Genomic DNA, 13747 nt, shown 5'->3' with positions numbered 1-13747 from the left:
TCGCATACTAGCACATTATGTGACACTTGACTGCAAACGAAGCCCGCGTCGTCCCTGCTTGAGGCCGCATTCCTCTTCGCCCGTCTTCTTTCCGGGTCCACGGACGTCGGCTGTGCTACTGGCCGGAGCTGCGTAGAGTCATTCCCGCACATACGCCGGTCACGGCACGGGCGGCCATTCCTTCTGAGTGCATGCGCTGATGACGTCATCGGCGCACTATACAGTAAATATCCCCTAAACTATGCAAGTTTAGGAGATATTTACAGCACCAATAGGAAGCCTTATCATCGGAGCACCTATAGGTACAAACGCTAAACTTTCCAACCACATTAGAAAGTCGTTTGATCTAAAACTCATTCATCGGATACTTTAAAAACAATACAATAAAATGTAAAATGAGTTTAGTAACTGACCTGCTGCTGTATGCTAATGGTGGGTGAGAATATCTAACTGGTGTGTCGAAGACTGTGGGGATAAGAGCCAGTAGGATGTTAGTGATAGGGGGGAAAATAAAAGGGAGAGAAAAAATGGGGGAGAATGAAAACGGGGGGGGGGGGAGGAGGGGGGGAGATAGGGGGAAGGACTGATAAGGTGAAAGAGGGAGGATGTGGCTGGGGTTGGTGACAACAGGAACTGTGAATGGACCTCTGATCTGTTTCTTTGAGCCGCATGAAATGGGAGCTGGGAAAAAAGTGTTTTCATTTTTATTAAGAGATTCATTTTTAATAATTTTTACATAAAATGCAAAATATGTATACAGCTCCGCCCCTTTATACAATGTTCTGATACGTATATGGGGAGTTGGTGTCTTTGGGTTATAATATAGATTGGGGGGGATTGGTGTCTTTGGGGTATAATATAGATGGGGGGGTTGGTGTCGTGGGGTATGATTTAGATCAGGGGTTGGTGTCTTGGGGGGTATAATATAAATGGGGGGCTGGTGTCTCAGGGGATATAATATAGATGGGAGGTTGGTGTCTCAGGGGGGATTAATATAGATGGGGGGTATATTATAGATGGGGGTTTGGTTTTATAATATAGATAGGGGGGTTTGGTTTTATAATATAGATGGGGTGGTTGGTGTCTTGGGGGAATAATATAGATGGGGGTTGGTGTCTTGGGGGTATAATATAGATGGGGGGTTGGTGTCTCAGGGCAGTATATTATAGATGGGGGGCTATTGGTGTCTCAGGGGGTATAATATAGATGGGGGTTGGTGTCTAGGGAGTATAAAATAGTTTGGGGGGGGGGGGGTTAATGTCTCAGAGGGTATAATATAGACAGGGGTTGGTGTCTTGGGGGTATATTATAAACAGAGGTTGGTTTCTCAAGTGGTATAATATAGACGGGGGTTGGTGTCTAGGGAGTATAAAATAGTTAGGGGGGGGTTAATGTCTCGGAGGGTATAATATAGACGGGGGTTGGTGTCTCAGTGGGTATAATATAGACAGGGGTTGGTTTCTCGGGTGGTATAATATAGATGAGGGATGGTGTCTTGGGGGTATATTATAGACGGGGAGGGGGTTGGTGTCTCAGGAGGTATACTATAGAGGGGGGGTAGTTTTCTGGGTGGTATAATATAGATGGGGGGTTCTTGTCTTGGGGGTATAATATGAATTGGGAGGGGTTGGTGTCTTTGAGGTATAATATAGATGGGGGGAGGGGGTTGGTGTCTTTGAGGTATAATATGGACAGGGGGTTGATGTCTTGGTTTGTATAACATATATGGGGGTTGGTGTTTTGAGGAGTATAATGGGGTTGGGGTTTTGGGGGTATAATATAGACAGGGAGGGGGGGTTGGTGTATCGGGGAGTATAATATAGACTGGGGGTTGGTGTCTTGGTGGGTATAATATAGATGGGGGTTTTTGTTTTTGGGGGTATAATATAGACGAGGGGGGGTTGGGGTCTCGGGGAGTGTGTCAGATACCATTTATAATGGACATACATTGTATGAAATGGATATAAATGTTTCTATCTCTGTTCTCCAGGATAACACTGAACGGAATGAAAGTCTCCCGACCCGACATCCGCATTGGACGATACCGGATGATCAAACACGAGCGAGATAAGCACAACGAACCCAATCCTCAACGGTAATTCATGATCCCCTCCACCTGTCTGCACCATTCTGCCTTCTCAACTGCCCCCCTCCCCCCAATTACCCCTCATCCCTCCATCAGACTCTGCATTCAACATCCTCTTCTTCACCCAATCAATCTGCACTTTAGGTTTCTATTTTTCTTTATATACTAGCGTGCAAAAGTTTTAGGCAGGTGTGAAGAAACGCTGTGAAGTAAGAATGCTTTCAGAAATATATTAATTGTTTATTTTTATCAGTTTACAAAATGCAAAGTGAGCGAACAGAAGAAAAATCCAAATCAAATCAATATTTGCTGTGACGCCCCTTTGGCTTCAAGCCAACATCAATTCTTACACTTGCACACTTTGTACACTCGCACAAAGTCAGGGATTCTGCAGGATAAGAGTCAGGTGTATGACTAACCAGTTATACCAAGCAGGTGCTAATGATCATCAATTTCATATGTAGGTTTGTGTAGGAGGCTTAAAACTGGGCGATGAACAGCCAAACTCTGCTACAAAGGTGAGGTTGTGGAAGACGGTTTTACGTCACAGATCATACGCCATGGCAAGACTCAGCACAGCAACAAGGCACAAGGGAGTTATACTGCATTGGCAAGGTCTCTCCCAGGCAATGATTTCAAAGCAGACTGGGGGTTCAAGATGTGCGGCTCAAGCTCTTTTTAAGAAGCACAAAGAAACAGGCAACCGGTGGGACCCAGGAACCCCCATCTACCGTCTGAAGTCTGAAAGGAATCCAGTGGGACTCCGGTACCCCCATTTACTGTCCAAAGAAGTCTGGAGAAAACCTGTAGCACCCAGGTTCCCCCATCTACTGTCTGTAGGAGTCTAGTGGGACCCAGGTACCCCCATCTTCTGTCCAGAGAAGTCTGAAGGAAACCAGTGGGACCCAGGTTCCCCCATCTACTGTCTGTAGAAGTCTAGTGGAAACCAGTGGGACCCAGGTTCCCCCATCTTCTAGATTGTAAGCTCTAACGAGCAGGGCTCTCTGATTCCTCCTGTTTTGAATTGTACTGTAACTGTATTGTCTTCCCCCACACTGTAAATCGCTGTGCAAACTGTTGGCGCTATATAAATCCTGTATAATAATAATAATCGAATGTCCGTAGAAGTTTAGTGGAAACCAGTGGGACCCAGGAACCCCCATCTACCGTCTGAAGAAGTCTGAAAGGAATCCAGTGGGACCAAGGTACCCCCATCTACTGTCCAGAGAAGTCTGGAGGAAACCAGTGGGACCCAGGTTCCCCCGTCTACTGTCCGTAGAAGTGTACTGGAAACCAGTGGGACCCAGGTACCCCCATCTACTGTCCAGAGAAGTCTGGAGGAAACCAGTGGGACCCAGGTTCCCCCATCTACTGTCCGTAGAAGTCTAGTGGAAACCAGTGGGACCCAGGTACCCCATCTTCTGTCCAGAGAAGTCTGAAGGAAACCAGTGGGACCCAGGTTCCCCCATCTACTGTCTGAAGAAGTCTGAAAGGAATCCAGTGGGACCAAGGTACCCCAATCTACTTTCCGAAGAAGTCTGGTGGAAACCAGAGGGACCCCGGTACCCCCTTCTACTGTCTGGAGAAGTCTGGAGGAAACCTGTGGGACCCAGGTTCCCCCATCTACTGTATTTAGAAGTCTAGTGGAAACCAGTGGGACCCAGGTACCCCCATCTACTGTCCAGAGAAGTCTGGAGGAAACCAGTGGGACCCAGGTTCCCCCATCTACTGTCCGTAGAAGTCTAGTGGAAACCAGTGGGACCCAGGTACTCCCATCTACTGTCCAGAGAAGTCTGGAGGAAACCAGTGGGACCTAGGTTCTCCCATCTACTGCCCAGAGAAGTCTAGTGGGAACCAGTGGGACCCAGGTACTTCCATCTACTGTCTGGAAAAGTCTGGTGGAAAAGTCTGGTGGAAACCAGTGGGACCCAGGTACCCCCATCTACTGTCCAGGGAAGTCTGAAGGAAACTAGTGGGACCCAGGTACCCCCATCTACTGTCCAGAGAAGTCTTGTGGAAACCAGTGGAATCCAGGTATCACTATCTATTGTCCAGAGAAGTCTGGTGGAAACCAGTGGGACCCAGGTGGGGGTCATCTACTGTCTGGAGAAGTCTTGTGGAAACTAGTGGGATCCAGGTATCACCATCTATTGTCCAGAGAAGTCTGGGCAGAAGTGGTCTTCATGGAAGAATTGCGGCCAAAAAGCCTCCGACGTGGAAACAAGGCTAAGCCCCTCAACTATGCAGGAAATCAGGAACTGGGGGCAGAAAAATGGCGGCAGGTTCTCTGGACTGATGAGTCAAAATGTGAAATGTTTGGCTGTAGCAGGAGGCAGTTTGTTGGGGAGAGGGCTGGAGAGCGGTACAAAAATGAGTGTCTGCAGCCAACTGTGAAGCATGGTGGAGGTTCCTTGCAAGGTTAGGGCTGCAAATGGAGTTGGAGATTTGGTCAGAATCAATGGTGTCCTCAGTGCTGAGAAATCCAGGCAGATACTTCTCCATCATGCCATCATCCTGTGGCAGGACAACCCCCCCCCCCCCAAACATCCAGCCAATGTCATTAGGACCTATCTTAAGTGTAAAGAATAAGGAGGAGTCCTGCAAGTGATGGTTTGACCCCCACATAGCCCTGATCTCACCATCATGGAGTCTGTCTGGGATGAAGGATTGGTGGCAGCCGACATCCACAGAAGATCTGTGCTCAGTTCTCCAAGATGTACATAGAACAACCTACCTACCGGGTTCCTTCAAGTCTTCCTAGAAGAAGGCAAAGGGGGAGGGGTCATCCCAAATATTGATTTGATTTAGATTTCTCCTCATTTACTTTCCATTTTGTTCATTGATAAAAATAAACTATTGACACTTCGATGTCTGAAAGTGTTCTTCATTTACAGCATCACACCTGCCTAAGACTTTTGCACAGTACTGTATATATACTTGTATATCTCAAACAAACGTGGCGTTACTTCCTGTGCATTGCTCTTGCTGTCCCTGGAGAGCTGTAGAGATACCACGGAGGTCCTACTAATTCAGAACTTCTTTGCTTCTTTGTTTGCTTGTTGCTACCCTTTTACAGACTCTCTGCATACGAAGCATTCCTGGCTTCATGTTAGCTGTATATCTGGGTAAGCTCATATCTGCCCTGCAGAGATGTCGGGGTGTATACGGAAATAAAGGGGTGCTTGGGAGCCTCCTTCGTATAATACCTGAAAATAGTGCCGACGCTCTCTACTTAGGTCCTGAACTTCCTGTGGTACATTCTGCTTTGTACACGGATCCGAATACTTCACAGAAGGCATGTGCTCTATAGACATGATCAATCCAATCAGCTGGATACAAGGAAATGTTCACCACTTGCTTTTATTATTGGGGTTCTGTTATGATCTGCACCCCTAGACTCTGCACCTCACTTGTCCCAGCACCCCCAGCCTCTTCACCCGTCCAGAGTCTACACTTCCTTGTCCCTGCACCCCCAGTCTCTGCACTTCCTTGTCCCTGCACCCCCAGCCTCTGCACTCCTGCAACCTTTGCACTTCCCTGTGCCTGCACCCCTAACCTCTGCACCCCCCCCCCAAAGTCTGCACATCCCTGTCCCTGCACCCCAATCCTCTGCACTTTCCTGTCCCTGCACCCCCATCCTCCGCACTTCCCTGTGCCTGCACCCCTAACCTCTGCATCCCCCCTAAAAAAAGTCTGCATGTCCCTGTCCCTGCACCCCAAGCCTCTGAACTTCCCTGTCCCTAAACCCCCCATCCTCTGCACTCCTGCAAACTCTGCACTTCCCTGTGCCTGCACCCCTAACCTCGGCACCCCCTCCCCCCAAACTCTGCACTTCCCTGTCCCTGCACCCCCAGCCTCTGCACTTCCCTGTCCCTGCACCCCTGCAACTCTGCACTTACCTGTCCCTGCACCCCCAACCTCTGTGCACCCCCCCCCAAAGTCTGCACTTCCCTGTCCCTGCACCCCTAATATCTGCACCCCAGCAAACTCTACAACCCCCTGTCCCTGCACCCCTGACCTCCACACCCACCTATACCTGCACCCCCCAAACGCTGCACTCCCCTGTCCACACAAACCCAACCTCTGCACCCCTGCTTTTCCCTGTCCCTGCAACCCCCAAACTCTGCCCCCCCCCCCTCTAAACTCTGCACTTCCCTGTCCCTGCACCCCTCCATTCTCTGCACCCCCTATCCCAGAACTCCTCAACTTCTGCAGCCTCCACAAATTCTGCACTACCATGTCCCTGCCCCCCCCAAATTCTACACCCCTCTCCTTAACCACTACACCCCGCTATTCCTGCAGCCCCAACTCTGCACTTCCCTGTCCCTGCAACCCCAACCCCCCAACTGTGCACTTCTGTGTCCCTCCACACGCAAACTCCCCAAATTTTAGACTCCCTCAAACACAGCACCCCAACCTCTGCACACCTCAAACTCTGCACTTCCCTGTCCTTGTACCTTACCTGTGTCCCCTCTACCAGTCTCTGCACCCCCTACAAACCATGCACGGTGCACCTCTCGGTTACAGCATACTACCCCCTCCCCAACCTCTGCAACCTCCCTAAATTTTTGCACTTCCCTGACCCTGCACACCCATCCCAAAACTATACACCCCCCCCTCAACCACTGCACTCCACAGTCCATGTTCCCCTAAACTTTGCACTACACTCCTCCACTACCTCCCTGCAACACCCCCCCCCCCCCAAAAATAATGCATTTCCCTGTCTGTACACACTACCCCCAAAGATTCTGCTCACCCTCTGCACCCCACTGCCCCCTCACCTCTCCACAACCTCTCCCCTCACCAGTCCCCCCCCCCAAGTCTCGATCCCCTCACTCTCTGCTCCCCCAAACCACCCCACCCAGTTTGCCTCCTGGGCTATTTAACAAAGGCTGGAATAGTGGAATAGTGCGTCTGTTCTCTGGGTCACCTTCACACGTCTGTGAATGGTGGTCTATAGATGTAAGATGCCGGATTGGGTGATCATGTCTATGAGATACCCGCAGGCTCCGCTCATTGAGACATTCCTGGGGGGGAATCACATTTATACAGAATTCTAAAACCTTTTCTGATGTTCAGACAATGGGGGTGGTGGGGGTGGTGGGGGTGGGGGGATGGCGGAAGCTGGTCGCTATTTGCATATCAGAGCGTCTCTATAGTTGAGGCTTCTGCAGAGATCTGTAGAGGAATCTGAACAGACATTAAAGCTTTTCTATTCTCTACAAGTGACATTCTCATGTCTGCTATGGCTCCGGGAGTACAATAAATCAATGGATTTATAGAGATGGCAGCGCCCCCTAGTGGAGCGGTTATGCAGCGGAGGCCCCCTTTATTAGTTCAGCCCAGAGAGCCCAGAGAGGGATTCCTCCAGATAGAAAGCCGTCTCCGAATATCTCATTTTGGAAGGAAGTAATCCCTGCGCAGCACCTGATAGGATGATCTGTAATCATAAACCTGCACTGGGTGACACCCCCCCCGATCTATACGTGCCGAAAAGCTTGACTTATTCATTAATACAGAATAAGAAACAATTTGTATCTCCAGCACTTTATGGGAACTAAAAATTGTATGTCCTCAGAGTTCACCACCAAGTCACCCCATTATATGATCCATGGAGGTCACACACTTATGTAACTTTCCGGCAATCGTTCCTTCCGAAGGAATGGCGCTACATTGTATCCGTAACCTTCATTCACATAAATTCCAGGATCAGCCTGGAGCAAAGGCTGATAGAGATCCAAGAAGGACCTGAACCCCCCACATGCTGTGTTACCCTAATTCTTCCCACTGGCCACCAATGTAAGGAGCATTCTTATAAAGTAGTTGAGGTTGAATAAAGACAATAGTCCACCCAGTTCCCCCTGTGTAGGTGTGTGTGGCCGTAATCATCTCTCATACCCCTGAATGTTTTGATCTTGGAGATGTATGTCCAAGAGTCTTCTAAAAGTAGCCATACTACCTGCAGCTACCACCATTTGTGGAAGAGAGTTCCACAATCTTCTTGCCCTTACTGTAACAAAAAACCCTTTGCGTAACCTGAGGGTAAATCGCTTCTCTAATCGCATTGTATGGCCTCGAGTCCTCTTGCACTCCTTGCGACTGAATCGTTTTTTTTTTCTATGCTGAGATCACCTTTGAGGTATTTGAAAATCACTATCATGTCCCCTCTCAGGCGTCTCTTCTCTAGGGAGAATAAATCGAGTGCTTGTAATCGCTCCTCATAATTTGGGTCCTCCAATCCCCTAATTAGCTTAGTTGCCCTTCTTTGGATTCTTTCCAGTTCCAGCACATCCTTTCTGAGGATTGGCGACCAGAACTGGACAGAATACTCCAGATGTGGCCGGACCAGAGTTTTATAAAGTGGAAGGATTATAGTTTTATCTCTGGAATACATCCCCTTCCTTATGCATGCCAATATTCTGCTGGCTTTGGCAGCTGCAGCTTGACATTGCATGCTATTGCCTAGTCTATAATCAACCAAGACTCCCAGATCTTTCTCCATTCTTGATTCCCCCAGAGGTTTCCCCCCTAACGCATATATTGCGTTTGTTTTTAGTCCCCAAGTGCAATACCTTACACTTCTCCACATTAAACCTCATTTGCCACGTAGTTGCCCACTCCGTTATTTTTTTCAGGTCATTCTGTAAGATTTCTGCCTCATGCTGTGTAGTTATGGCCCTGCTTAATTTTGTGTCATCTGCAAAAACTGAGATTGAGCTACTGATCCCGTCCTCAATGCTATTTATGAATAAATTTAACAAAACTGGTCCCAGGACTGAGCCTTGGGGCACCCCACTTACCACTCCAGACCAGTCTGAGTATGCGTATTTATCACCACCCTTTGGACACGCCCCTTTAACCAGTTTTCTATCCAAGAACAAACCTTGTGGTCGATGCCTGCAGACCTTATTTTGTAAATTAATTGTTTGTGGGGAACTGTATCAAATGCCTTAGCAAAACCCAGATACACCACATCCACTGGTCTGCCCCTATCTAGCTCACAGCTCACCTCCTCGTAGAATGTTAACAGATTGGTCTGACAAGAACGCCCTTTTGTAAACCCGTGCTGATTACTGCTGATGATGATGTTGACTTTAGCAAATTCTTGGATATAGTCCCTTATCATCCCTTCCAGTAGTTTACATACTATTGAAGTCAGGCTGACCGGCCTATAATTTCCTGGGATATGCCTCTCCCCTTTTTTGAATATCGGTATCACGTTAGCTTTCTTCCAGTCCCTTGGTACATTTCCTTTTAAAATACTATCTGCAAAGATCAGGAACAGTGGTCTAGATATAACCTTACTGAGTTCTTTGAGTACTCTCAGATGTACGCCATCCAGGCCTGGTGATTTATTTGTGTTAATGTTATCCAGCCTTTCCCTGATTTCACCCTCTGTTAGCCATAGCGGCAAGTCCTGTGTATTACTGCTAACCATACAGTCATGGTCAGTGTACCCCTCCTTTTCCTGTGTAAAGACTGAGGAGAAAAAAGCATTAAGCAGAGTTGTCTTCTTTGTGTCCTCTCTGTAACCATCCTTCCATCATCGTTAACATGCTCTGCCCTTGTTTTTTTGCTATTGATATATTTAAAAGAATTTATTAGGGTTCCATTTACTTTCCTCTGCTATTTGTCTCTCAAAGTCGATTTTAGCCTTCTTGATTTCGTATTTACATTTCTTATTCGATTCCTTGTATTGGTGGAAAGACGATAACGTCCCCTCTGATTTTATATCTCTTAAAGGCCATTTTTTTTCCCTAATAAGTTTTTTTTTTACATTACGGTTTAGCCACCCTGGTTTGGCCTTGGCTCTTCTAAATTTGTTTTCCATAGGAATGCACTGTGAGATGCATTCCCATTTTTCCTCCGTGGTCAGTGTTCCTAGGGTTTGGTCCCAGTTTATTTTCTCTATAATTGAGCACAGTTTGGGAAAGTTTGCCCTTCTGAAGTTTAGGGTTCTTCCCCTCTTGCCTTGCTCTCTTGTGATTTACGCTAAATGTGATCATCCTGTGATCGCTAGAACCCAAGAGGTCCCCAGACTCCTACATCTGAGATTAGATCTGGGTCATTAGTAATTAATAGATCCAACACTGCATTATTTCTAGTAGGAGAATCCACCAACTGAGACATGTAGTTGTCCTGTAAGATATTCATGAAGAGACTGGCCTTTAGTGAGTGTGCAGTCCTCTCTTCCCAGTCAATGTCGGGATAATTGAAGTCCCCCAATATGATGACTGGCCTCAGCTTTTCCGCGTTCCCCAACAATGATAGAAATTCCAGCTCAACCTCTTCCCTTTGGTTGGGCAGCCTATAACATACCCCCACTATTACTTTCCCCTTTACTTCTTCCCTATGAAGTTCTACCCACACGGATTCTAACTCCGTACTCATCCCTTCCATAATGTCACTCCTCTCTACCACCCTTACATTATTTTTGACATAGTCATACCCCTCCCCCTCTTTTTCCTTCCCTGTCCTTCCGATACACAGAATACCCTTGGATATTGGCCAGCCAGTCGTGTGAGGGGTCCAACCAAGTTTCTGTTATTCCCACCAGGTCTATGTCCTCCTCATGTGGTAACATTTCCAACTCATCCATTTTATTAGCTAGGCTCCTGGCATTTGCATATAACTCTCTTAGTTTTGTAGAAGTGGATAGAGAATTGTACTTAAGTTTATTCCTGTTTGGTCTGAGGTTTGTCCGCACAGACCCCCCAGTGGTTGTCATTACGGTTCTACTGTCGCTGCTGACCCCAATAATACCTTCTGTCCTTTGCTCCCTACTAACTGACTTTACCTCTGAGCCCTCCCTCCCAACACCTAGTTTAAAAGCCCCTCCAACTTTGTGGCCATCTTTCTCTCCAAAAGAGCTGTACCATCCCCATTAAGGTGCAGCCTGTCCTTACTAAGGAGCCAGTAGCCGACTGAGAAGTCATCCCAGTTCTCCAGGAACCTGAACCCTTCCTTCCTACACCAGTTCCTCAGCCACTTGTTCAGTTCCCTAAGCTCCTTCTGTCTCTCTGGTGTGGCTCGAGTTACAGGCAGTATTTCAGAGAAAACCACCTTGGAGGTCCTTTTCCTCAATCTATTCCCTAAGTCCCTGAAATCATTTTTTAGGATCTTCCACCTTCCTCCACTTGGTCAGTGGTGCCTACATGCACCATGACCGCTGGGTCCTCCCCAGCCCCGCCCAATAATCTGTTCACCCGATTTGCGATGTGCCAAACTCGAGTGCCCGGTAAACAACAGACTGTTCGGCTACCACAATCGTTTTGACAGATTGCCCTCTCTGTCCTCTTGATAATTGAGTCCCCCAACTACCACAACCTGTCTAACCTTTCCTGAGTCACGCCCCCCTCCTTCCTACTGACCACCAATGTAAGGAGCATTCTTCCCACTGACCACCAATGTAAATAGTATTCTTCCCACTGACCACTCTATAGTTCCACAGGGGATTGTTGTGTTACACTATGGGATACTCTTTGATTGGCCAAGCATCTACAAATAGATTACTGCAAACATTCTCAACCAGGGTTCCTTCAGAGGTTGCTGGGGGTTTCTTCAGCTGTGGCTGATTTACCTCCCATGTGATGGTGCCGTATAGTTCCGATGCCAATGCCACTTGGCAGAGACATCTGCAGGACACCAATAATCAACAAAGTCATGTGATCACCAAACAAAGAGATAGGATCAGCGATAGGATCACATGAGGTCCAGGATAGGTGAAGAGCCTTCCAACCCTTAGGAGCAATTAAAGCCAATTGCACCCTCGAACAACCATCACCATTAATCGATTGACTGCAATGATTTTGTTAATGAAATAGCCAAATTTCCATGAAATGTCTGAATATTCACTGAAATTTTGTCAGTGAGAGCTCCCAGCCTGGCTCATCCATAATACTAATTTAAAACCCTTTCCTTTTTTTTCAGGTTCACGAAGATCCAGAACACAAAAGTGACCATGAAAAAGGACGGCATCAACTCCTTGCACTACCGCGTCGTCCACTTTGCCAAATTTGCCATGTACACGAACATCACAGTGGATATCGGCAAGCCGCCTCCGCGACCGGCTCGGGGGTGACGGACTTCAATGGCCGCTCCACGGCACTCTGTCTTCTCAACCTCCTCGGAGGCCTACTGGGGGTGGTCTTCTGAGCAGATGAACTGACGCGGACTCTGACCCCCAGCGGTGCCCCCCACTCTGGGATCTTCTGGCTGGACAGCGGAGCTCCGTCTGGTTACTCTCACCAATCCATGATCCGCTATTCCTGTGGTGCAGTTAGGTGGTTCCTCAGAAGATGGTTGGGAGGTGCACCACGAATGGTGATCTACTGTGATCTGCCCCGAACGCTCGCCGTGCGCAGACAATACGCTGGAAGCATTTTGTCACTTTCTCGTTTCTCACAAATGTATCATTTGTCTTTTTATAAGCTGAGTCTTCTTTTTGTGTTGTTTTCATCTTTGGACGCATTGTTGGGTGAACGTTTTACTGGGAAATTTCAGGGCAGCTATAGGGGGGCGAGCGTGCTGTCACTGATGATGTCACCGATGATGTAATGTATGTTGTGGAATGTTTAGTTGGCTTCCCACCAGTCTCAAGGGAGCATTTGAACCGGAGCAGGAAACGCAGATATTGCACCCATCCTCCGCCCTCGGAAATACCGCTACCCAGTTTTGAGGAAGTTAGTTCGAATGGACGGTGCCAAGTTTAGTGTCTGTTCTGTGCAAATTTACAATTCTGTGTCCTAAGTTTATGGATTATTGTCCAGAGGGGAGCGCACGCTGCTGAGTGCTGAGCTCAATGCTGTTTCCGCCATTTATGGTGGAGGCGGCTGTACATGTTGGTTGGGGTTTCCTATGGAGTCTTTATGCTCGCAGCACCATCTGTCTGTATGTGGCTCCACCTATTACTGTAATTTATGCACAAAGCCATCATGTCCGAGTCCTGCTACGCACTCTGCAGGTGACTTCGCCTTTCCCCTCCCCCACACGCATTTTTTTTTTTTGTATCCAGAGGTTTTGTAGTCTTACTCTGTTTAATGATAATGATTCAAAAGCACATTATATCCCCCCCCCCCCCCCCCCACACACACACACACACACACACACACTTCAAAATCATATCATGGCACCCCTTCGCGGTCAGGGCGGAGGTTTGTGGTCTTTACGTTCTCTCCCGGTCTTATCGGTTTCACGTGTTTCAGCTGGTGGAGATGGTTTTCTATAAATGAACCTTAACCAGGACATGCATGAGAACCCCTTACAGATATACACAGGCCATGCATGTTGTTTATACACATATATTGGGCAGGTGTGAAATGGGCCTTATTTTTGAATATCAGCATGTGAACAGTGTTTCAGCGAGAGACATAAGAGGATCCGACATATGAGGAATCGCTGCCTTATCGTCCTGGAGAAGGAGAGTTGGAGCTGTAAGGGAACTTTGTGCCAGGTGCTGCCAAATTTGGTGCCAAGGGAAAAATGCTGAGTGGAGAGCTGAAGCCTGGGAAGATGTGGGATGGAGAGCTGTGGCCTAGGATAATGTGGGGTGGAGGACTGAGGTCTGGGAGGATGTGGGATGAATGACTGATGCCTGGGAAGATAGTGGATGGAGAGCTGAGGTCTACAAAGATGGCGGGTGGAGGGCTGAGGCCTGGGAAG

At 47.9% G+C, this 13747-nt stretch overlaps 1 protein-coding gene across 1 annotated transcript in view; it reads left to right on the top strand.

Moving 5' to 3' along the window:
* Positions 1 to 13086, top strand: part of B4GALT2 (beta-1,4-galactosyltransferase 2) — a 146963-nt gene extending 133877 nt beyond the window's left edge. Inside the window, exons 6-7 of the mRNA XM_082265441.1 lie at positions 1991 to 2095; positions 12017 to 13086. Of these exons, the coding sequence (XP_082121567.1) occupies positions 1991 to 2095; positions 12017 to 12167 (256 nt within the window). The 3' untranslated portion in view covers positions 12168 to 13086. The remainder of the gene's footprint in view (positions 1 to 1990; positions 2096 to 12016) is intronic.
* Positions 13087 to 13747: the final 661 nt, after the last annotated feature.

Source organism: Pelophylax lessonae, assembly GCF_965119305.1.
Source record: "Pelophylax lessonae genome assembly, chromosome: 8".
Classification (NCBI taxonomy): Eukaryota; Metazoa; Chordata; class Amphibia; order Anura; family Ranidae; genus Pelophylax; species Pelophylax lessonae.
The sequence above is the reverse complement of the archived record's forward strand: the minus strand, read 5'-3'. Positions and strand labels throughout refer to the sequence as shown.